The sequence below is a fragment of the Delphinus delphis genome, chromosome 3 (genome assembly GCF_949987515.2).
Source record: "Delphinus delphis chromosome 3, mDelDel1.2, whole genome shotgun sequence".
In the NCBI taxonomy this organism is placed as follows: Eukaryota; Metazoa; Chordata; class Mammalia; order Artiodactyla; family Delphinidae; genus Delphinus; species Delphinus delphis.
The window spans coordinates 85,070,277-85,095,704 of NC_082685.1; the positions used below are offsets into that span (position 1 = coordinate 85,070,277).

The 25,428-nt window shown below is 34.2% G+C and overlaps 1 protein-coding gene across 5 annotated transcripts in view; it reads left to right on the forward strand.

The window, feature by feature from the left end:
* The window catches only part of FBXL17 (F-box and leucine rich repeat protein 17), a 471,962-nt gene that overhangs the window by 11,225 nt on the left and 435,309 nt on the right, over positions 1-25,428 (forward strand). For 4 of the 5 annotated variants that reach the window (XM_060009049.1, XM_060009050.1, XM_060009052.1 and 1 more), the window contains exons 2-4: positions 857-979; positions 4,543-4,800; positions 22,472-22,603. In XM_060009049.1, the coding sequence (XP_059865032.1) occupies positions 857-979; positions 4,543-4,800; positions 22,472-22,603 (513 nt within the window). The remainder of the gene's footprint in view (positions 1-856; positions 980-4,542; positions 4,801-22,471; positions 22,604-25,428) is intronic. The other variant, XM_060009051.1, reaches the window with a different exon arrangement.

Consider the following 25,428-nt stretch of genomic DNA (forward strand, 5'->3'; position numbering starts at 1 on the left):
AAATTCATAAGGAACGTTGGTCTATAGTTTTCTTGTGATGTTGGTCTATAGTTTTCTTGTGATGTTTTTGGCTTTGGTATGAGGGTAATGCTAACCTCATAGAATGAATTAGCAAGGGTTCCCTCATGCTCCAATTTTGGGAAGAATTTAAGAAGAATTTGTATTTGTTCCTCTTTAAATATATCACTATTGAGGCCATCTGGTCCTTGGTCTTTCTTTGTTAGAAGTTTTTAGATTACTGATTTAATATTTCTACTTGTTATAGGTCTATTCAAATTTTCTATTTCTTCTGAGTCAGTTTTTTGTAGTTTTTATGTTTCTAGAAGTTTGTTTCCTTTAGGTTATCTAATTTGTTGGCATACAGTGTTCATAATATTCTCTTATAATTCTGTTTTTGTAAGGCTGGTAATAATGTCTCTATTTATTCATGATTTTAGTAATTTGAGTGTTTGCTTTTTTTCCCCTCTCTTGGTTGTGTTCTTAGCTTCTCCCATATCATACTTCCTCTTTAGGACAGTCCATAACAATGACTCTTTTAATAATGGCCACTTGTACTTAAGATGGTTTTCTGTTTTTAAAGTTGATTTTTCATGGCTGGAAAGGCGGCCACCCCCTTGCCTGTTGTGCCCCCTCGCCCTTCACACAACGCACTTTCATAGGGAACCTGGTGCTAAACCATTTGTAGATGACCTGCTTCTGGGTCAGGGTGTCTTACAAAGCAGAGTAGCTCCCTCACTGCGATCTATTTAAAGTCAGCCCTCGACAGAAAGGATAAATTAAAAAAAAAAAGGGTAATTTTTTCTAACTGCCTTTAAAATTTTTAGCGCATATTATGTGGTTCCTTTTTTATTCACAGATATTTTCCAATTTATCCCTGGATGAGCGTTGCCTTTCTGCATCATTGGTTTGCAAGTACTGGCGTGACCTTTGTTTAGATTTCCAGTTTTGGAAGCAGCTGGATCTTAGTAGTCGTCAGCAGGTATGGATTCTAATTCTAAAGAAACACTCAGGTTGACCTATTCAAAAAATATCTTTTTCCTCCTCAGAAATCACTTCTTTCACGCTGTTTTTCAAGATAGTTCAAATGACTGTAATCTATAATTCTTGTGCTTTAGTAATTTTTTTTCAAATTCAAGTTGAAGCTAGGTTCCTATGATGAAGAATACATTTTTTAGTTTGGATTGGTAATTTTGGGTTGGTTCTTAATCCTCTTTATTCCCCCCCCCCCCCAGTTTTTACTACCTTTAAAAAGAGTTATTAAACTTTTCATTTTTTGGAGGGGGTCATTTTACGAATATTAGTTTAATAGTAGAAAATAAGGCAAACATTTATATAGTGCTGCTGATGTGCCACATACACACTGTTCAGTGAGCTTTATATGTGTTCATTTGATCAACCATCTTATGAGTTGATACTATCATTATCCCTATTAATTTATTATTATTATTATACTTTTCATAACAGTATACTTATAATGTTATTTTGTGTGAAGAAATGGAAGCAAAATGGAATAAGATAACTCATTTTGTTTTAATTTTCATTTTGATGAATTTTCTAATCCTCCCCATTGCCCGACTGCCAATATGTTTATATGGTGGCATAAATTAGGAAAGAAGATAGTTAATAGTGCTTATTACAAATAATTTGTTGGACTTGTTAAATTCTTCCCTTAAACTTGGTTTTCAGTGCTTGGCATTGGAAACATAAAAAAGATATCCAATAAGAATAGGATTTTATTAGACTACTAAACCTGCTCTAAATCCTTCCATGATATTGTTAGTGATGTGCTGCTAAATGTTTAACAGCTGGCTTTCAAAAACAAATGAGCAAAGAAAAAGCCCTGATTTGTTACATTTTCCAGTTTTTGTTGTACAAATATTTTCACCATGACCCATTTCAAGCTACCGATGTGATGTCACTGAATGTAGTGATATGACTGACTTCGAAAGTGGTATATACTATAGACTTTTGTGATTTGGTACAAGCCAACTCCAACACACCAGTGGTAGCATTTGTGTGTGTTTATAGACACATGTACTTTAAACAAAATAAGCAAGTTCCTGAGCATTTGTGTATGAGTTTTCTTTTTGTTTTACTGCCTCATTGGTAAGAGGTTAAGACAGTTACAGAATTAGTCATTTACCTGTCCAGGTTCATGAAATTTGTGTCCAGGGGGAATGGTGAATATTTAGTTAGTTGTGGCTGGTACAGTGGAGAGAGATAACGTGAAGTAATCCATTGGCTCTTTACTTCATTAGTCTTGGTTGTCTGAGCTATTTGTTACAAACTCAGACTAAGAAGAGCTTTTCCCCTCTCCTGGTAGTTAGATCTGGAGGTGAAAAAAGAAAAAAAAAAAAGAGAGGTATGCTGTTTCCAACAAGCATAAACAAAGGTATTTTCAACCTTGGCTCTTAACTCCTTGTATCCCTCAACACTCCAATTCTTTCCTTTTTCCTTTCTTTTTTTTTTTAAAATAAATTTATTTATTTATTTATTTTTGGCTGCGTTGGGTCTTCGTTGCTGTGTGTGGGCTTTCTCTAGTTGTGGTGGCCGGGGGCTACTCTTCATTGCAGTGCATGGGCTTCTCGTTGTGCAGTGGCTTCTCTTGTTGTGGAGCACGGGCTCTAGGTGCGCGGGCTTCAGTAGTGGCACGCGGGCTCAGTAGTTGTGGCTCGTGGGCTTTAGAGTGCAGGCTCAGTAGTTGTGGTGCATGGGCTTAGTTGCTCTGTGGCATGTGGGATTTTCCCAGACCAGGGCTCAAACCTGTGTCCCCTGCATTGATGGGCGGATACTTAACCACTGCGCCACCAGGGAAGCCCTTCTTTTTCCTTTCTAAATTTCATCATGTGCATTTTCATCATTTCTCATCATTATTTTTACACAAAAGACTTGAATAATGTTAACTCTGTTTTCTTTTTTTGGAAATATGATTGGGCAGGGAATGTGTAGAGGTTGGTTTTTAAAATTTGTTTAAAGAATTGAGATGGCCATATGAATTTTTCAGCAGATGAATTTTAAGGTTACTTACAGGTAGCTTTGAGTCTTCCGAGAAAAACTTTTTTTTTTTTTTTTTTGCGGTACACGGGCGTCTCACTGTTGTGGCCTCTCCCATTGCGGAGCACAGGCTCCGGACGCGCAGGCTCAGCGGCCATGGCTCACGGACCCAGCCGCTCTGCGGCATGTGGGATCTTCCCGGACTGGGGCACAAACCCGTGTCCCCTGCATCAGCAGGCGGACTCTCAACCACTGCACCACCAGGGAAGCCCGAGAAAAACTTTTTTTTAACGGACTTTTCTATGAAGTCTTCAGTGTGCTGAAACCCAAAATGATATATTGTCTAAGCTATGGATTTAGTTATATGTAATGTATTCTGATAAAAGTAGTAAAACAATTGAAATGTATATACTTTGGTAGGTATCATCTCATAGTAAGTGTGAAAAGTCAAGAGTCGTACATCATGATGGCTGATATATACTATTTGTTGGGTTAAAAACAGAACCAACTCCAAATCTCAATACAATTTTGTTTGTGGGGAGTTTTTGGTGAGTTTGAAAGTTTAAAGTATGTTTTCCTAATAAGGATAGATTTTTAGGCGTTTAATGAAAACTAACACATACATTATCACTTGGTGTTTTCTGACACCAAATCTGTGGTTTTTTCCATTCTGACAACAAATTCTCTGACACCAAATGTGTGTCCAACAATTCAGTTCAATTATGATGCTAACTCCTGGAGTTAGTGCAGACCTCACAGGTTAAGGGCTCAGTCCCATAAGACTGTCTCCACTTCATATGCCAGTCACAAGTCCTAGGAGCCACCTATACTTTTGACTGACCAGGTGTAAATTTGGAAGTTCCCCCAACCCTCTCCTTAGGTGTGATAATTTGCTAGAATGATCACAACTCAGGAAAATACTATGTTCACTGATTTATTATAGAGGATGTAAACCAGGACCAGCCAAATGGAAAATACGCATAGGGCAAGGTATGGGGGGAGAGAGTTTGGAGCTTCTATATTGTTTACATCCACATTGACCTCCCAGCACTTTGATGTATTCACCAACCCAGAAGCCCTTCAAATCTCAGTGTTCAAGAGTTTTTATAATCCAGTCTCCAGCTCCCCTTCCCTCCCAGGAAATCGGAGGATGGGGCTGAAAGTTTCCGCCCTCTAATCACATGGTGTTTGGTCTTTCTGGTGACCAGCCCCCATCCTGAAGCTATCTAGGGGCCCCAACTTAAGTATAAACTCAGGCATGGTAAAAGGGGCTTGTTAAAAATAACAAAAGACATTCCTATCACTCAGGAAATTCCTAGAACTTTAGGAGCTCTGTTCCAGGAACTGGAGACAAAGACCAAATATATTTTTTTATTATACCACAGTTCTTATTATGCTTTAATATTAAGTAAGAAGGTTTTCTTTTGATTGTGGTTTTCATGCTATAATCTAATTATTATTTATTGGGGAGAATTTAATAAAAGAATAGAATGTAAGTTTCTACTTTTAGCAGATTTTTAAATTTATTGCTTTTCTTCTCTCTCATAGGTCACTGATGAATTATTGGAAAAAATTGCATCAAGAAGTCAAAATATAATTGAAATCAACATTTCTGATTGTCGCAGTATGTCTGATACTGGCGTGTGTGTTCTAGCATTTAAGTGTCCTGGACTTCTTAGGTATACAGCCTACAGGTGTAAACAGCTTTCTGACACCTCTATTATTGCGGTTGCTTCTCACTGTCCTTTACTTCAGAAAGTTCATGTAGGCAACCAGGACAAACTTACTGATGAAGGACTCAAACAGGTAAATTTTAGCATCTACAAAATGGTTTTACTTGTATTAACTCAACATGTTTTCTTGCAGCAACACTTTGAAAGATTGCTATGTTGTAGCAACATACATAGCAACATACATATTGTAATGTTCAGAGACTAAAATAAGTCATCCTTTTTATGTATCTATGAATATTTGGGTTAGTGAACTAGAGTTCCATGGCTGTAATTGATAAATTAACTTTTTTGTGTTTTTTAATAAGTGCCTGAACTTCTTTGACCAGCCATTTTATTAATTTATTCCTTTGTTACTTAAATTTTATGCGAAATTTTGCTTTAGGTAACAACAGTATGCAGTTTGGGTCAGCATGAGGTTTTAAAAATTAACTTTTAATTCCTCTTTTATGTTACTAGATGACATGCTTACATGTTTTAAAATATCTTTTAAATGGAAGTCCAAGTTAAGGAGTATAAAATGAAGAAAAAGATGGTAATTACCTATATTAGGTGCAATAATTGGATTAAATATAGTATCATGTGTATTTTCTGGTTGATTCACTTTCTTTGGAAATGGTATTTAAGGTTTCTTGTCTCAGAGTGGATATTGAATGGATTCTATGTGCCAGTCCCTGAATTTGTGAATATTTTGAATATTTAGTAATATTCCCTCTATTGTACTAGGCACTTTTTGTAGTTTTTATTTAACCTTTGAAATAACTTTGTGGAAATAGTTGATTTAAACTCATTTTGTAAAGGGAGAGATTAAGGCTTAGAGAGATTAAGAAACTTGCCTAATGTGTAGTAGACAGTGGACCTGGGATTTGAAGCTTGGATTCTCCAAAGCCCTACTGCCCTACAGTCTTTCCATTTTTTCCATGCCAATAGACTGTACTCTTCTAGACCTTGAATAAAGGAGCCTGTTCCATGAGGGCAGAGGCTATGCACATGTACCACTCTACTCACAGTGCCCTTGGCAAACATTTGTTGAAAGAAAGAATTAATAATTCCACTCAAGAACTTTGTCAGAACTATTTTCTAAGTTTAGAATTGAGATGTAGTCCTAATAGTTCCCAGGAAAAGCAGAGTATCAGTAAAGTCCTAGACTTAAGTCTGATCTGAGACGAGGTCAGAAATAATACAAAGATCCCTAAATTTATTGATTTATTTAAATATTTATTTATTTATTTGGCTGTGCTGGGTCTTAATTGCAGCACGTGGGATCTTCGTTGCCACGTGTGAGATCTTTGTTGCGGCATACAGGATCTTTTTAGTTGCAGCATGCAGGATCTTTTTAATTGCAGCATGTGGGATCTTTTAGTTGTGGCATGCAGGCTCTTAGTTGCCGCATGTGGGATCTAGTTCCCTGACCAGGGATCAAACCCGGGCCCCCTGCATTGGGAGCGCGGAGTCTTAACCACTGGACCACGAGGGAAGTCCCTGAAGATCCCTAAATTTAAACACTGCATATGAATTAACTGAAAGCTCAGTATTAGAAGAAATTTGGAATGACTATCCTAAATAGTACTAGGTGTGTCAATCCAATTTATGTGTTAAGAATCCTGCAATTTATAAGGGAGCCTATTTTGTCTGCACAGGCTAATTGTGCAACAACAGTCTTACCTGTTGTAATATTTGTCCTGATCTATTTCTGCTATGTACAGGATTATTCACTAGCAAAGCATTTTATGAAGTTCTTAAGTCTGTTAAAACAAATTAATCTTTGAGGTAAATTATAAATTTTATAGACATGGCGTGATTTTTTTGTGACGGAAATTTCCCAGCAAGTTATACTTCACAATGAAACATTTAAAAAAGTCTATGTATTTATTAAGAAATGGATTAAATTTGCTATATATTTAAATCTGATATAACACAAATAGGTACCAGTTGACCAGAGTGCCAAGGGTGTTCCTTGTAAAAATAAGGTCATATTTATGGTTGAAATAGGGGGAAACTAAAAAGTTCTTTAAGGAACAAGACAATATGCCAGTTAAGTATTATGAATTTATCTAATATTTACAGCTTTGAGACTAATTATGTAAATCTTCCCTAGAATGTGAGGTATTTTGGAACCCATTAATTTATGATAGATTAGATGTTTGCTTCAGATTTTTATGGTTTCTGAATTATGAATTAGTTATATATGAAGTAATAATCTGATAAAAGTAGTAAAATAAATTGTTTTCATTCTAAGTAATTTTTAAAAGTAATTGCATATGAACCTCATTGCAGTACAATGAGTAATCCTTTCCTATGCTTAAGATGGTGCTGTGGTAGGTCCTCTTTTAGCCTCTTTCTTCTGTTGGGATAGTGTTACGGTATAGTAGAAAGAGAATGGCTTTCATATATACACAAAATAGAAGTAAAACTTTTATGAAGTAATATATAGCCTTATGAACAGTGCAATTGATATTTTCTATTCTGTACTATTATGTTAAATGAATGTTGATCTTGATCCACTCAGTAAATTAATTTCATGACCCAGTGATATTTGATAAGCCCTGATGTGGACTACATTATACTTTTAGTGAATTAACAACTTAAAAATGTATAATAAAGTTTCAAAAGGCCTAGTATGGAGCTTTCATAATTGATTAATTTTCCTGGTATTTTTTTCTTTTTTACTCTTAAACATAGCAATTGATTGAATTGTTGCTTCTGTAGAGCAAGTTGAAAGGTTTGGAAAGCATGGACAGAGAACTAAAGGAATTCAAGAAAATGATGCATGAACAAAATGAGAATAGCAATAAAGAGCTAGAAAGTATAAAAAGGAATGAAATAGGAATTTTGGTGCTGAAAAGTATAATTACTGATATAAAAAATTTAGTAGAAGGATTTAGCATCAAATGTGAGCAGGCAGAAGAAAGACTCAGTGAACCTGAATAGGACAAATGAAATGATCATGTCTGAGGAGCAGAAAGAAGAAAGAATGAAGGGAAGTGAACAGAGTCTAAGGGACCTTTGGGATACCATAAAGTGAAGGGAGAGTGAAAGAGGCAGAAAGAGTATTTTAAGAAATGATATGGCCCAAACTGTTCAAATTTGGTGAAAGACATGAATCTATACATCCAAGAAACTCAGTGAACTCCAAGCAGGATGATTTCAAAGGGGCCTACATTAAAACACATAATAGTCTAATTTTCAAAAGCTAGAGCCAAAGAGAATCTTGAAAGCAACAGAGAAGTGATTCATAGCATACAAGGGATCCTCAATAGGATTAACAACTGATTTCTCATCAGAAGCCATGGAAGCCAGAAAGTAGTTGGCTAACATATTTAAAGTGTTGAAGAAACAATGTCAACCAAGAACTCTGTATCTGGCAAAACTGTTCTCCAAGAGTAAAGGTGACATTAAGATATTCCCAGGTAAACAAAAACTGAGGAAGTTCGTTTGTAGACTTGCCTTAACAAGAAGTGGTAAAGAGAGTTCTTCAAACTCTCTTTGAAATAAAAAGACACTAGATAGTAACTGAAAGCCATATGAAGAAAAAAAGAATGCGAGTATAAGTAACCACATAGGTAAATGTAAAAGATAGATTTATTGTATTTTTGGTTTTTAACTATTTTTTTCTATATGATTTAAAAGGCACATGTATAGAACAGTATTTATAAATCTTTGTTAATGGGCACATAATGTATCATCTGTGGTAATAACCATATAAAGTAGGAGGGATAGAGATGTACAGGAATAGGGTGTATACTATTGAAACCAACATGGTAATATTCAAATAAGGTTATTATAAGTTTCAGATGTTAATTGTAATCTCCATGATAACCATTAAGAAAATAACTAAAATATATACATGAAAGTAATAAGAAGAGAATCAAATGGTACACTGCATAAAATCTACCAAATACAAAAAGTGCAGTAATGGAGGAACTGAGGAACAACAATAAAAAAAGTATGAAACATACAGTAAATGAACAGCTAAACGGTGGAAATAAATCATTCTTTATCAGTACTTTAAATATAAATAGATTAAATTCTCTAAAAGGCAAAGATTGGCAGAATAAAAAAAAAATAAATCATGCATATAAAGTCTAAAAGAGACTCATTTCAGATACAGACACAATGAGGTTGAAAGTAAAAGAATGGGAAAAGATATTCCACTCAAATACTAATAACCAAACAGAGCTGGAGTGGCTATACAGATGGTCCCCAGCTTATGATGGTTCAACTTAAAATTTTTCGACTTTATGATGGTGTGAAAGCCATATGCATTCAGTAGAAACTGTACTTCAGATTTTAAATTTTCATCTTTTCCCAGACTGGCAATATGTGGTATGACACTCTCTTACGATGCTGGACAGTAGCAGTGAGCTGCAGCTCCCAGTCAGCCACACAATCATGAGGGTAAACAACTGATACACTTATAACCATTCTGTACCCATACAACTGTTCTCTTTTTCAATTTCAGTGAAATTACATAAATACTCAACACTTTATTGTAAAACAGGCTTCATGTTAGATGGTTTTGCTCAACTATAGGCTAATGTAAGTGTTCTGAGCCCATTTAAGGTATGCTAGGCTCAGCTATGATGTTCAGTGGGTTGAGTGTATTAATGCATTCTTGACTTACGATATTTTCAATTTACGATGGATTTATCAGGATGTAAGCCCATTGTAAATTGAGGAAGATCTGTATTATCACCAGAAAAAAAATCAATTTTAAGTGAAAAAAGGTTGCAGGAAACAATGAAGGTCATTATGTATTGATAAAAGTTTCAATTAATCAGGAAGATATAGCAATTATAAACATATATGACTCAAACAACACAGCGCCTAAATATATGAAGCAAAAATGGAAAGACTTGAAGGGAGGAAAAGACAGTTTTACATTAGTAGTTGGAGACTTTAATAATCTACTTTCGGTAATGGAGAGAACAACCAGAAAAGATCAACAAGAAACTAGAGGACTTGAACAATGCTGTATGCTAGTTATACCTAACAGGCATATACAGTAGGCTACACTCAACAACAGAAGAGTATACATGGAATATTCTTAAGATTAGATGATATTTTGGACCACAAAACAACTTTTAATAAGTCTGGGAAGATTGAAACCATGCAAGTATCTTTTTTGACTATAATGACGTGAATCTAAGAATCAGTAACACGAAGAAATCTGGAAAATACACAAATATGTGGAAGTTAAACAGCATACTCTTGCACAACCAATCGAACATTGAAGAAATCGCAAGGGAAATTAGAAAATACCTTGAAATGAATGAAAATGAAGACACAGTATAGCAAAAATTATGGCAACAAAAATAATATTTAGAGAGAAATTTATAGCTGTAAAAGTTTATGTTTACAAAGGAAGAAAAATCTGAAATTAGTAACTTAATTGTACTCCTGGAGGCACTTGGAAAAGAAGAGCAAACTAAACCCAAAGCTAACAGAAGGAAATAATGATCAGAGCAGAAATAAATGAACTAGAAAACAGGAAAATTATAGATAAAGTCAATGAAACCAAAACTGGTTTCTTTGAAAATACCAACAAAAATGACAAACCTTTAACTATATTGACTAAGAAAAATAGAAGATTCAACTTACTAAATCAGAAATTTAAGAGTAGATATTACCACTAACTTTATAGAAATAAAAAGGATTATACAAGAAAATTATGAACCACTATGTATACCACAAACTGGATCGCCTAGATGGAATGGGTAAATTCCTAGAAATGTAAAAACTACAAAAACTGACTCAGGATAAGTAGAAAATCTGAACAGATTTGTAACAAGTAAGGAGATGAAATCAGTAATAAAAATCCTCCCAACAAAGCAAAGTCAGGAATCAGATGGGTTCCCTGTTGAATTTGGTTTAACAGATAAAGAAGAATTAATACCAATCCTTCTCAAACTCTTTCAAAATACTTAAAAGAAGGCAACACTTGCTGATTCCTACAAGGCCAGCATTACCCTGATTCTGAAGCCAGACAAAGACACTACAAGAGAAGACAACTACAGACCAACATCCTTAATGACTATAGATGCAAAAATCCTCAAAAAACATAGCAAACAGAAGTCAAAAATATATTAAAAGGGTTATATACTATGGCCAGGTATGATTTATCCCATGAATGCAAGGGTGACTCAACGTACAAAAATCAGTCAATGTAATACACCACATTACCAGAATGAAGGAAAAGACCCCACATAATCATCTTAATTAGCTCAGAAAATGCATTTGGTGAAATCCAACACCTTTTCATGATAAAAAGACACACAATAAACTAGGAATAGAAGGGTCTTTCTCAACATAATAAAGGTCAGATGTGACTAAGCTACAACTGATATCACACTCAATGGTGAATAGCTGAAAACATTTCCCCTAAGTTCAGGAAAAAAACAAGGATGCCCAACTTTTGCCACTTCAGTTCAAAATTGTATTGGAAGTTCTAGCCAGAGCAATTAGGAAAGACAAAGAAATAAAAAGCTTCCTAATTGGAAAGGAAGACAAAAAACTATCTCTATTTGCAGATAATGTTTTTTATATGGTAAACCCTAAAGAATCCACAAAAAAACTGGCCTAATAAATGAATAATTCCATTTATCATGGCATCCATAATAATAAAATATTTAGGGATAAATTTAGTCAAGCAAATGCAAGACTTATACACTGAAAATGGCAAAACATTTTTGAAAGAAAGAGGACCTAAATAAATGTAAAGTCATCCTGAGCTTGTGGATTGGAAGACTTAATATTGTTAAGATAATACTACCCAAAGTGGGCTACAGATTTGATGCAGTCCCTATTAAAATTCCAGTGGTGGTTTTTGCAGAAATGGAAAATCCATCCTAAAATTCATAAGGAATTTTAAGGGATGTAGAAGAGTCACAGCAATCTTGAATCCAAAGAACAAAGTTGGAGGATTCATACTTCTTTATTTTAAAACTTACTACAAAGGTACAGTAAATAAAACCATGTAATATTAGCATAAGGATTGACATATAGACCAATGGAGTAGAATTGGGAGTCCACAAGTAAACCCTCACATCTGTGGTCAGTTGATTTTTTTTTACCACAGTGGGAAGAACATTCACTGGGGGAAGGAACACTCTTCAAGAAATGGTGCTGGGAAAAGTAGATGTCCACATGCAAAAGAGTGAAACTGGACCCTAACCTTATACCATCGACAAAAATTAATTCTGAATGGATCAAAGAACTAAATTTAAGAGCTAAAACTGTAAAACTCTCTGAAGAATGTATAGGTACAAATCTTCATGACCTTGGATTTAGTAATGGTTTCTTAAATATGACACCAAAAGAATAGGCAAGAAAAGTATAAAACAGATAAGGTGGACTTGATTAAAATTAAAAACTTTGTTTTTCAAATGACATTCTCAAGAGAGTGAACAGACAACCCATAAAATGAGAGAAAATGTGTAGAAATCATATATTTGATAAGAGTTTAATATCCAGAATATATAAAGAACTCTTACCATCCAACAATAACCCCCCCGAACTCAATTGAAAAATTGGCAAAATACTTGAATAGATATTTATCCAAAGGAAAAATACAAATGGCCCTCAAGCACATGAGAAGATGGCCATCATCATTAGTCATTAGAGAATTGCAAATGAAAATCATGAGACATCACTTCACACCTACTCCAATGGATATTAATTAAAAAAAAAAAAAAAGCAAAAACCAGAAAATAAGAAAGTGCAGTATGGAGGTTCCTTAAAAAACTACAAATAGAACTACCATATGACCCAGCAATCCCACTACTGGGCATATACCCTGAGAAAACCATAATTCAAAAAGAGTCATGTACCAAAATGTTTATTGCAGCTCTATTTACAATAGACCAGAGATGGAAACAACCTAAGTGTCCATCATCGGATGAATGGATAAAGAAGATGTGGCACATATATACAATGGAATATTACTTAGCCATAAAAAGAAATGACATTGAGCTATTTGTAATGAGGTGGATAGACCTAGAGTCTGTCATAGAGAGTGAAGTAAGTCAGAAACAGAAAGACAAATACCGTATGCTAACACGTATATATGGAATTTAAGGAAAAAAACATGTTATGAAGAACCTAAGGGTAAGACAGGAATAAAGACACAGACCTACTAGAGAATGGACTTGAGGATATGGGGAGGGGGAAGGGTAAGCTGTGACAAAGCGAGAGAGAGGCATGGACATATATACACTACAAAAGGTAAGGTAGATAGCTAGTGGGAAGCAGCCGCATAGCACAGGGAGATCAGCTCAGTGGTTTGTGACCACCTAGAGGGGTGGGATAGGGAGGGTGGGAGGAAGGGAGACGCAAGAGGGAAGAGATATGGGAACATATGTATATGTATAACTGATTCACTTTGTTATAAAGCAGAAACTAACACACCATTGTAAAGCAATTATACTCCAATAAAGATGTAAAAAAAAAAAGAAAGTGCTTCTTTGGATGTGGAGAAATTAGAATCTTCATACATCGCTAGTGGGAATATAAATGGTGCACATACTGTGGAAGACAGTTTGGTGGTTCCTCAAAAGATTAAACATAGAATTATCATTGGACCCAGGAATTCCACCTAGATGTTTACCCCAAATAATTGAAAACAGTGACTCAAATAGATACTTGTTCACTTATTTTCATTGTATCATTATTCACAATAGCCAAGGGGTAGAAACAACCCAACTGTCCATTAAGAGATGAATGAATGAATGAAATGTATGTCATGCAATGAAATATTATTCAGCCTTATAGTGGAGTGAAACACTGTACATGTTACCACATGAATGAACTTTGTAAACATATGCAAAGTTAAATAGGCCAGACACAAAGAACAAATATTATAAGATTCTACTTATATAAATTACCTAGTATAGGCAAATTCACAGAAACAGAATGTAGGTAGAGGGCTTCAGGGGCTAGGGGAAGTAGGAAATGGGTACTTGTTGCTTAATGGGTAGGGAGTTTCTATTTGGGGTGATGAAAAAGTTTTGGAAAGAGTGGTGTTGGTTGCACAGCACTGTGAATATAATGTCACTGAATTATATGCCTAAATATGGTTAAATAGCAGTTTTCATGTTTGATATATTTTACCACAATAAAGGAAAAAAGAAACATTACTTGTTTTTAGATGCTGAATTTCTGTGAGATAAACTAATATGTCAGTCTCATCTAATCTATCTTTACATGTTCTAGTGATATTCAGTCAACTAAGTAAAGAGCAAGTATGTAACCTTTATGAGTATCTACCATGGGTAGGGCACTGTTCATATATTCCAACTATATGTTGATACATTTAATTTCTCTTTTGATTCACAGCCACTCTGTGAGATAGGTATTATTTCATTTTTATAGATGAGGAAGCAGTTACAGAGAGACCATAAGTAATTTATCTGAGATAAAGTAATAAGTGATAGGGCTGGCATTCTTATCCAGGGATGTCTTGAGTTCATACTAAATCCACTTAGCTCATTTCCTCCCCTTTTCAGATTACGTGACACTCATTTTATCCCTATGATGATAAGTGATACTTATAATGAGACTGAGAAACTAGAGATCTTGAAAAGCCTCCTTTATCAAATGTGTTACATTTAGGTAGTTTAAGAATGTTTTAAGCATTCTGTTTCTAAATTAGCATCACAATTTGCAAAGGGAAGTAATATTTTGGGTGCTTTCTATATGACAGGCATTGTATTTTGTGCTTTCATATTTTGTTGTCCAATTTAATCTTCACAGCAGCGCTGAGGTATTTCAGGATGAAAAGTTGAATCTTTTGGAAGTTAAGTAACTTGTCCAAGTTCACATAGTTGGGAAGGTATGGGGCCAATATTCTCATTAAATTTTGCTTGATCTCTGAATCATGTCATGTGGAATCATATCTAGGATTTTAAGCTGGAATTTTCAGTTCAATGACTAGAGAGAAAATTTTCCATCTGTAACTGGGAGTATTGAGCCTTCATGTAATTCAAGGAGGCTTCTTTCTGGAAATTTATCTTTTTTTTTATATTTTATTTTATTTTTTAACATCTTTATTGGGGTATAATTGCTTTACAATGGTGTGTTAGTTTCTGCTTTATAACAAAGTGAATCAGTTATACATATACATATGTTCCCATATCTCTTCCCTCTTGCGTCTCCCTCCCTCCCACCCTCCCTATCCCACCCCTCCAGGCTGTCACAAAGCACGGAGCCAATATCCCTGTGCCATGCGGCTGCTTCCCACTAGCTATCTACCTTACTATGTTTGTTAGTGTGTATATGTCCATGACTCTCTCTCGCCCTGTCACAGCTCACCCTTCCCCCTCCCCATAACCTCGAGTCCGTTCTCTATGGAAATTTATCTTTATAGTATTGAATACTTCTAAAAAGTTCCCTTCACATGAATCCTAATAAATAGTGTTCTAATAGCTTCCTTCTTTACCCATTAATAATAATAGAGGTATAAAACATTTATTTAGTACTTTTATATGCTTTGCAGTGTGCCTTAATAAGCATTTCCATTTCTGTTATTTTTTTAAAAATCTTCTCCACAACCCAGTGAGGTATAGGTAGGCATTGTTATAATTCAGCATAAGCCTTCTGGGCCTGAGAATGGAAGTTGGTCAGTTAACTGAAAATCAGTTAAATGATAGAATCACAAAAATCAATATGTACTATAAACATTTTAATTAAAAAATACTATATAACTGTAGATTCATTAGTGAGTCTTTGCGGGGCTGTCACTGTTGTGGCCTCTCTCGTTGCGGAGCACAGGCTCCGGACGCACAGGCTCCGGACGCACAAGCCCAGCGGCCATGGGTCACGAGCCCAGCCACTCCGTGGCACGTGGGATCCTCCAGGACCGGGGCAGGAACCCATGTCCCCTGCATTGGCAGGCGGACTCCCAACCACTGTGCCACCAGGGAAGCCCTATTAGTGAGTCTTTTGATATAGGGTCAGGGCCTTTTTCTTGAGTTAGAGACAGCTAGTTAGAATTTGACTTTATTTTACTTAAACTATATCAATGATGTGGCACCCATGATTTTCAGTTGTTTTTTTTTTTTAAATTGAAGTGGGACAGGTAGTCGCTACTTATGAAGGAATATGAGTGCAGCTTGTTTTAGAATATGATTTTCCCAATATTTTATAACTTTATAGTTGTCGCTGAAAACTAATGCATCAGCACTTTTTTATGGCTTTCATTGAACATAAAACATTCAACCTACTTTTTTTAGCAAGAGCTTTCTTTTTCCTTCTCATTTGTCAGTTTATTTAATATCTAATGTAATTATGTTATAATAATTATAATTAGAAAAAACAGATTTGGGAAGAAATATCACTTTCTCTTGACTTTTTTTTATCTCAGGTTTTATTGACATTTGCTGTTTCATTGTGTTGATTTTTTTTACTGTGGCAAAATCTGCATAATATTTACCATTTTAACAGCTTTTGAGTGTGCAATTCCAGTGACTTTAAGTATGTTCACAATGTTGTGTAACCATCGTAGGCTCTCTTCTAATTTCTAATTAGCATACTTTCTGGGCCTATCTAGCTACCTCCTGTAAGTAGAATCATACAATGTTAACTCTTGTGTCTGGCTTATTTCACTTGCATAATGTTTTCAGTGTTTATCTATGTTGTAGCATATATCAGTTTCATTCCATTTTATGGCTGAATAATATTCTAGTGTATGTATAAACCATATTTTTTTCTACTCATCTGTTGATGGCTTCCCATGTTTTTAAAGTTAAGCTGCAAAAGTTTTAATCACAGTATTTTAAAATTTGAAACATTAATAATAAGTAACAAATGTTCCTATGTACTCATGCTAAAATAGCATTTTTGCTCGTTTTCTAAAAGATAAAAAAATCTTTTTAGTGTGTAACAAATTAATCAAGTGATTATTCCATGTATGTTCTCAATTTTCATTTACTCTTGAGTTATAATTATACATCATGCTAGTACAACTAAAAATAGTATTGGTACACATTTTGGGAGCTTATGTAGCATATTTTCATTGTATTAAATGGAATGTTCTTTAAATGAGGCAAAGTTAGACAATATAAATCTAGGAGAAAGATTCAAATTTGAGTCCTTAAAGAGGGTCAGATGAGTGGCAGTTTGAAAAATTTGCTTTGCTTTCTTTCATATCTCATTGTCTGTGCTACTCTACTACAAATGATCAAACTAATGAATCAAATTATGAAATTGTCATTTTTATGATTTCACAAACATGAATAGTTAGCGTAGTTGGGTGAAGTTACTAGAAGATATGGTTTGGGTTTTCTTCACTGTTTTCTTTTGCATGTGTATAATAGTGACAGTGGTGACATATTGGGAATGGAAAGTAGAAGGAACAATTTCCCTCTTCTGTTGAAGGTGGCATACCTCATGTTTTAAAAATATGTCCTTAATACTGGTTTTGAGCAGATTTCGTGTGACATTGGAAGACCTAATCTTATTTTTATCCCAGTGGGTCCCATGTTCTGGTTTCAGTTATCTAAATTCTTTGTCGAAGTATATTCTTCCTAAGGTGTTTGTTTTATTACAAAAGTAACCCAGTAACAACATATAGCTTGCTAAAACAAATTCTCTTTTGTAAATTCTCAAGGGTGATGTGCAAAATTTTAGTTAAATTTTGAGATGCTGGGAAATTCACCTCCAAATATTTTATAGAAAAATTTGAAAAATACCTTTGGAGTTCTTGAGCAAAATTGTGAATAATCTTAAAGGATTATTACAAAGAAGAAAAGAATAAATCAAAGACAGTCCTTTTTATATTATGTTTATTTACTCTAGTCCATTTTCAGTTCTAATTACTGTCATGTGCTAAAATGAACCATGGATTAATAGGTGGACTAGCTTCATTAAAATGATAAAGTGGCTACTAACACCCTTTTCATTAAATGATTTCCTTCAGGGTTGACTGATGGGTGCCCTTGACATATTATTAGAGTTAGAGGAAGGCTTCTATTACTGTCCATCTGACTTGCACCTTTCCTAGGGAACTAGATATTGGACTTGTATTGATAAAGATTCAGAACCTCTTAAATGACATACTGGGGTTCTATGTCTTAGGTAACTAAGACCGTTTACTTGGTGAAGAGTGAGAGTTAGGACTGGACCTGGCATGAGTGTCAGGTGCAAATAGCAATGAAGGACAGGCTGGGTGTGAATGGATAGGTGTGGTTGGAGCTAAAATTTCACAAGGTTGATAACCTCTCTTACCTGGAAGGGCCCTCAGGGAGGAGTTTTCCAGTATCCAACCAAGGTGAGTGGTGGTATTCATCCTGTCAATATCAGCCAGATAGGTATTCTTATCTTATGATGAGTAGTTATTATTTCAGAATGTTCTTTGGTAAAGTAGAAAGTATTATGGAGGTAGTTTTGAGGTGTTTGTAGATCCTTTAGCTGTATTGACTTTTTGCTGGGATAAGGTAAGAGTTAAGGAGGGGGGGACTTCCCTGGCGTTCCAGTGGTTAAGACTTCACCCTCCAGTGCAGGGGGTGTGGGTTCAATCCCTGGTCGGGGAACTAAGATCCCACATGCCTCACGGCCAAAAAACCAAAACATAAAAAAACACAGAAGCAGTATCGTAAGAAATTCAATAAACACTTTAAAAATGGTCCACATCAAAAAAAAAAAAAAAAAAAAAAGAGTCAATGGCGGTAAACTTGATACAGGAAGAGATCACCTGGCTGGTGCACTAAGTGTTGAAGTCTCTTTATTGCTCCAGCATCTCAATAAATTGACAAATAAGACACTGGAATAGTGACAGAGGAAAAATATTAACTTTATTACACAGAAAGGCTAGATTGGGAATGTTGCTTAGTAATAGAGTTAAATAGGCTTGTTAACTCAAACGCTGGAGTTTGGCCAGGGGACCCAGTCGTCATCTACTAGGCTGGACCAGCAGTGTCCTGCAGATGTAGAAGTAGATGCTTGCTCCTTGTGGGCAGTTTGTTCTGAAGCGGAAAAAAGATAGAGATGAACTGAACATGTTCAGCTTATTACATACAAACGAATCAGTGTAGAGACCAGAAGTTAGATCAGTTGAACTCCTTCCAGAAGAAGGAAGCAGTGGTAGAGAAGAAGCATTTGCCGTCTATGTCTGTATGTATTTTCTTGATTTATCCATTTTAGACCATCCCAGGGGTCCCCAACCCCCGGGCTGCACAGCAGGAGGTGAGCAGCACGTGAGTGAAGCTTTATCTGCCACTTACTATCACTCCCCATCGCTCGTATTACCACCTGAACCTCCCTCCCCTGCATCTGTGGGAAAATTGTCTTCCACGAAACCGGTCCCTGGTGCCAAAAAGGTTGCGGACCGCTGATCTCTGCTATTTCCTTGCTATGGAAAGATGAGGATTTAGCTCACTATCCTTTTCTATCTCCTATGCCCTCATTGTGTCAAAATAATTCTGTTATAATTTTGATTAAATAAGTATTCAGTATTTATGTTTTATAATTACCTACCTTTCTTTTCCCTCTGGAATTTTGTTTTTATTGGAATGAATAAATGTCTTTTTGTCCTCATTTAGTTTACTTAGTTTTTATATCTTCTTAGTGATGGAGTCCACAGCTTTCCCCCAGTTGCTTTAGTATACCTATATGTATTTACTTAGTCGAATTTATTTTCTTTAAGTAGACAGCACTCTGGACTTACTGTATATAACTACTCTTGCATTAATTGTCATCTTAGTATCTTATCTTCACCCTTATTCTTAATGTTTTCCTCACCTTGCTGTTCTATTAGATGTCCTATTACCTAGATGTCATGTGTTCTTTCTCTTGATGTATTCTCATGTTTTGTAGAGCACAGATTGTAATAGCTTCCTGATAAAGAATATATGGGAGGTACATCTTTTGAGAACTTGCATGTCTGAAAATGTCTCTGTTCTACCCTCACACTTAATTCATAGTCTGAATCCTGAGTACAGTATTCTAGGTTTGAAATAAGTATTCTTAAATAATTAAGAAGTTTGTTGCCTTTTTTATCCTTAATCCTCTGTATGAAATCTGATTCTCACTAGAAGTCTAGAATATTTTTTTATACCTACGATTATGAAATTTTATGATGATTTGCCTTGGTACAAGTCTGCTTTTGTCATTTGTATTGGACATATGAGTGAGTCCTTTTAGTCTGGAAGTCCATATCCTTTCATCTTGGAACATTTTATAGAATTATTTCTTTTAATTCCTGCATTTTCACTGTATAAACTTTCACATCCCCACATTTTCTGGAGTGTGCTTCTGCTGTCAGCTGTGCATGGCATACCCCAAAGACCCTATGGTTTACTCCCTGCAGTGAACTCCAGTCTTTTGCTATTGTGGGAGAGTGGGCAGGGGCAGGCTGTGCAGAAATGAGGAGGTGATCTGAGTGGTTAACTACTTCTTAAGTAGACTTTCAAGAATCCTGGTGGTTTTAAGACCAACCTCGCCCTCACTGCCAGACATATGTGAGCTTATTGGGAGTTTTGTAGTGATTATCATATTGCTTTTCTGCTTTCCCCACTATTGGCTTTGGATTCAGCTTTCTGGCGTCTAAGTAACATGCCATTGTATGTTCTAGAAATCTATGTGCCTCTTTAATGCATTATAAGATCTGGTAGTAGATCTAATAAACATGATGAATATTGATGAACAAAAATGATATTTCACTATCTGCAATAACAATAGTGTTATATAAAATTACCTTTGATTTCTGTTGTTTACAGAGTCACACATACTGCTAAACTACTGTGATTTTCTGTTTAATAAGTGAAAGAAAAGCTAAAGTTCATTTAGAGAATAGTAAGAAAATTAAAATGTACTCTTTTGTTTTTCTTATCCATTTTCCTGGAATCCCTCATTTCCACCTGTGGACCAATTTAGAACTCTTGAATTAAGTAGAACATGGTGGTATATGAGACCATAATCATAGTTTCCTTTATTTGTCCATTTTTCAAAGAGGCCTCTTTACAATGAATAACTCTGATCAGCCTTTTCATTCATTCAACAAATATTTACTAGGTATCAACTGACTGTAAGACACTGGGCACCAGGCCTATGTTAGTTAAACAAGCTTCTGTCTTCATGGAGTTTACATTTCTAGTGGAATATATAATTGGTTATAGTGTTACCTAGATTAAAATAAGATGGCTTGTATATATCACCACCCCTGGAAAAACTAACTGAAATTGCATATCTTTCTGATAATATCATTACTTTACTTGAAACAGGACTTGAAAGTTTTTATTACAAAAATAATATTTATTTTTAAAAAGATATAAGAAGACTGATAGAAAAAAAGAACAGTACCCATTATTGCACTGATCAGAAATAACCACTGTAAACACCTTGGTGTATATTTTATCTCTTTTCTATATACATGTGTATAATTAAATATGTATATTATATTTAAATGTGCCTAATTTGTTTATAAAAATTGAATTTATTATAAAAACATGTACAGTTTTTATTTGTCAAGTGTTTACTTCAATTTAATGGCTATATAATACTCAATTTTACGAAAACACCATAATTTATAACTTTAGGTTTTCTGTATTTCACTATTAAAAAAAAAAATTCTTGTGCTAATTTCTTGTAGCTAAATCTTACCAAACACCTTTAGTTAATTATTCCAGTAGTCTTTATGAATAATTTTAAATATATGGAAAATTTGAAAGAATTTTACAGTGAACACCCGTATACCCACTACATAGATTGTATAATTAACATTGTAGTATGTTGACTTTACTATGTTATCTATCCAATTATCCATCCCTCTTACATTTTTTGGTAAATATTTAGAAGCTGAGTCATATAATTTTCAGGCAAATTTTATAAAATTTTTTCATTTATGCTAACTAGCCCTCCAAGAAGATTTTTAGTACTAATTTACACTCTTACCAGTGGTGTATCAGCACACTTTGAACCCTTACCAAACTGGATTTTATTGTCTTAATGTAATTTTTTAGACAGTTTTTGATATATAGGTTTTTAGTAAAGTTTCTTATTTTATCTCTAAGATGACTTTCTTTATATGTAATACTTATAAAACATTTATTTATAGTTTGCTTTGATCATCTAATTTCTACTGTAGATTTTGAAAAGAAATTATATAATTTGTTCTTTGTTGTACTTAATGTTTTTTAAGGGGAACATTGTATCTGTTCAGTAGCTATTTAAGGTACACTTGAGATTTCAATCAGGAAATCACTAGTCCTTTTTTTTTTTTTTAGTTTATGCAATAAGTGTGTAAATAAGTATTAACTAGAATACTGGCTATAGCATATTCAGTCTTTTTTCTCTTTCACAGAATAAATGAGCCGATGGAGAAAAATGATACATTGGGGCAATCAGAACTAGAAGTAGAATCTCCTGAATTAAATATTCGTTCACTCACTGGACCTTTGTCTCACTTCTTGGACCTTGGTTTTATTCCTTGGACCTGTGTTCCACTCAGTCTAACACTATGACTGATAAAAAGACTCAAGAGAAATTAAGGCATGAATTTGAAGTGTTATGGAATCTAGGCACCTAGGTGGGCATATAGTATGTGAGGCAGTTGAAGCAAGGAGATAATTAGAAGGTGAAAAGGCTTACACAACACTATTTTAAATGATAGCTTGCCTACATTCTATTTTAAGAGTAATTTATAAACAATTATTTAACTTTGGTATGGCTATTTAAAAAAATTATGTGGAAATCCCACTAGAAATATGTCACCTTTGTTATTTTTGGAGCATTCAGTCAAATCTCTTTGTTTACAGCTGGGCTCAAAATGCAGAGAACTCAAAGATATTCATTTCGGCCAGTGTTACAAGATCTCAGATGAAGGCATGATCGTCATAGCTAAGGGCTGTCTGAAATTACAAAGAATATACATGCAGGAAAACAAATTAGTAAGTACTTGTTACCATTCTTGTGTTTTTCATTTTGTTTCTAACTCTTGAATTCCTTATAACTTAGCTTATAAATTTTTTTCTACTTATTTTTTTGGGATGGTTTAGAGGCAGATTCTACTTAAAAGCAAGAATCTTCTCAAAACAATGATTTGTATAAATTGATTTTATAACTGTGTGGGTGCTTATATGTGGTACTTACATGTTAAAAATTCTTCATTAGCATGTGCTAATGTGTTTTTTTCTAAACTCTGACAGTGGAAAAAATTAATTTGAAAAAATTAAATTTGGCTGCCAAATATAAGTATGTAGTTGTCGTTCCTTCTTATTCCCCTAGGGATTGTAGTAATTTTAGATAGTTAGGAATTTTTAGTATTCGGGAAGATGTATGCTTGTGAAATAGAGCCTTTCACTTAGTATGGTGTAAAATGGGACTCGGTAAATTGAGACAGATAATCTTGTTTTTAGTTGTAAAGACTACTAGTTTAGTTACATAGGTTTTATATTATATTTTAAGCACATGTGTAGGTAACTCATTTACACTTATTGTATATTATAAATATATTTAAAGCCATGTGATTTTCTCTTATTGAGATATACTTTATATATCATAAAATTCACCTTTTTAAAGTGTACAGTTCAGTGTTTGTTAGTATATTCACAAAGTTGTGCAGTCATCATCACTAATTCTACAACAGTTTTATTATCCCAAAAAGAAACCCTGTGCCTATTAGCTGTCACTCTTCATTTCCCCTTCCTCTAGCCCATGGCAACTGGTAATCTACTTTCTGTGGACTTTTGTCTGTTCCAGACATTTCATATAAATAGAATCACACAATATGTGGTCTTCTGGGTCTGCCTTCTTTTACATACCATATTTTTTCAAAGTTCATTCCTATTGTAGGATATATCAGAGCTTCATTCCTTTTTATGGCTGAATAATATTCCAAATCCATTTAATTTTGCTTTGATAGGTATATAGTACAGGTTAACAGAAAAAGTTGTCACTGGGGAGGCATTAGTAGAGTTCTCAATGTTGAAAAATACTGTACGTTAAAATGTAGGCAAGGTGGTCCTGAATATGTATATTTACAAAGAAGATTTGCTTTTTAACTGTATCTTCAAAATAATGAGATCTTTTTGTTGCCTCTTGGAGTTAGTTTACAAAACTTGATAAATACCTCTCACATATTAATGTAAGTTTTGAAAGGTCTCTGGAAGCCTCAGCACTTAAAGTGAGACAACGCTTTTTTTTTTTTTAAAGATTGCAGTTAGAAAAGTTGAAATACTATGAATTAAAAGTAAACACTTTTATTACCATGTAGAATTATCTTTTTCTGTGAAATTACACAGTAAAAATACTTCCTATTCCTGTTCACATTTAATACAAATTTAATAATCACTCCTGAGGCATTATGTTCTTGTGGATAGAGTAAGGTCTTCTGGGTAAGAGAGAATGAATTTTTGAATCCCAGCATCCATTTACTTGCATTGTGACCTTGGGAAAGTTACTTAAGATCTTTGAACCTCCTTTGCAAATGGGGTTATTAGTATTTGTATTTTTGCAGGTTGTGGTTTTGAGGAATAAATGATATAATGTCCTTAAATTGTCTAGTATAAACTCTGACTCATAGAAGACAATAAAAAACTAGTAGTCTTTATGAGAACTTGACCATATTTGTTGTCCATTGGTTTCCACTTTACACTCAATATAAATTAAAAGGTGGTAATCCCAGCTTACAATTTTTATATTTCTCACATAATGGGAATATTTGTTGAGTGATTAATATTTGTTTTCTTGTTGAGCAAAACCAGAAAAACATTTTTCTTGACACATTAAAAATTTTGGTCAGTGGTTTTTCAAAAGAATTAAACCATATGTTTTGAAGGTTCTAGTTATGTTCAAATTTCTTTAATATTGTGGTCCATTAGAAAGGTGTTATATACTTAAATGCTAAGGGAATCAGTTTCCTATGTAGTGTTATTCAGTAAACATTTTGATTTCATTGCAAATTAGAAGTGATTTTGCTAAATCTTAAGTAAAGTTCAGTTCAATGAAATTCTTGCAGTTTAAGGTTTTTAGAAAGGGAAATTTAGAATAGTATGAGCTCTTTCTGTTGGACAGTTGAGCTGTTGATAACTGGTCTCCCATAGGAACTTTAGTTTGTATTTTTAGAATTTATGAAATAAGGAGAAATATTTGAATTACTTGCAAAGCTACAATTTTAAGTAGATTGGGTTTTTTCACTCTGAGATGTATTATTGTTAGTCCTTTAATGACAAATATTTTTAAAAGAGTGAGTAGAAATAATAGTCTGATTAAAGGCAAATAATATTTATATATGCATATATATAATTATACCGTATATTTAATTACAGACAGGAAATAATAAACATCATTAAATAGGACAAACAACTAATAGAAATATTCAGTACTCAGGAGAATATTGTGTCTGAAAGGATGCCAACAGAACTTTACCTGTGCAGATATTGATCATTAGCTAAATTATTTCACTAATTCTCTTATCAGTCTTCTCAAAAAGAATCTTCTCAAAATAGTATTAGAGTTTTATTGTGTAGCCTAAAAATAATCATAGCATAGTGCTTTTTTAAAGTATAAACTTTGCTGACTTTAAAACATCAAATTGGTTGTTTTTATATATGTTGACAGTATATGACTAAGTATACATTTTTTTCATATTATATCTTGGCCTTTAGATGGCAGCATTGTCTTTGTATATTTCAGTGACATAGCTTTTGTGTCCTTGATGTAACTATAAAGATAAAATGCTTGTACATGGTTTCTGCAGATATTTATGGTTTAT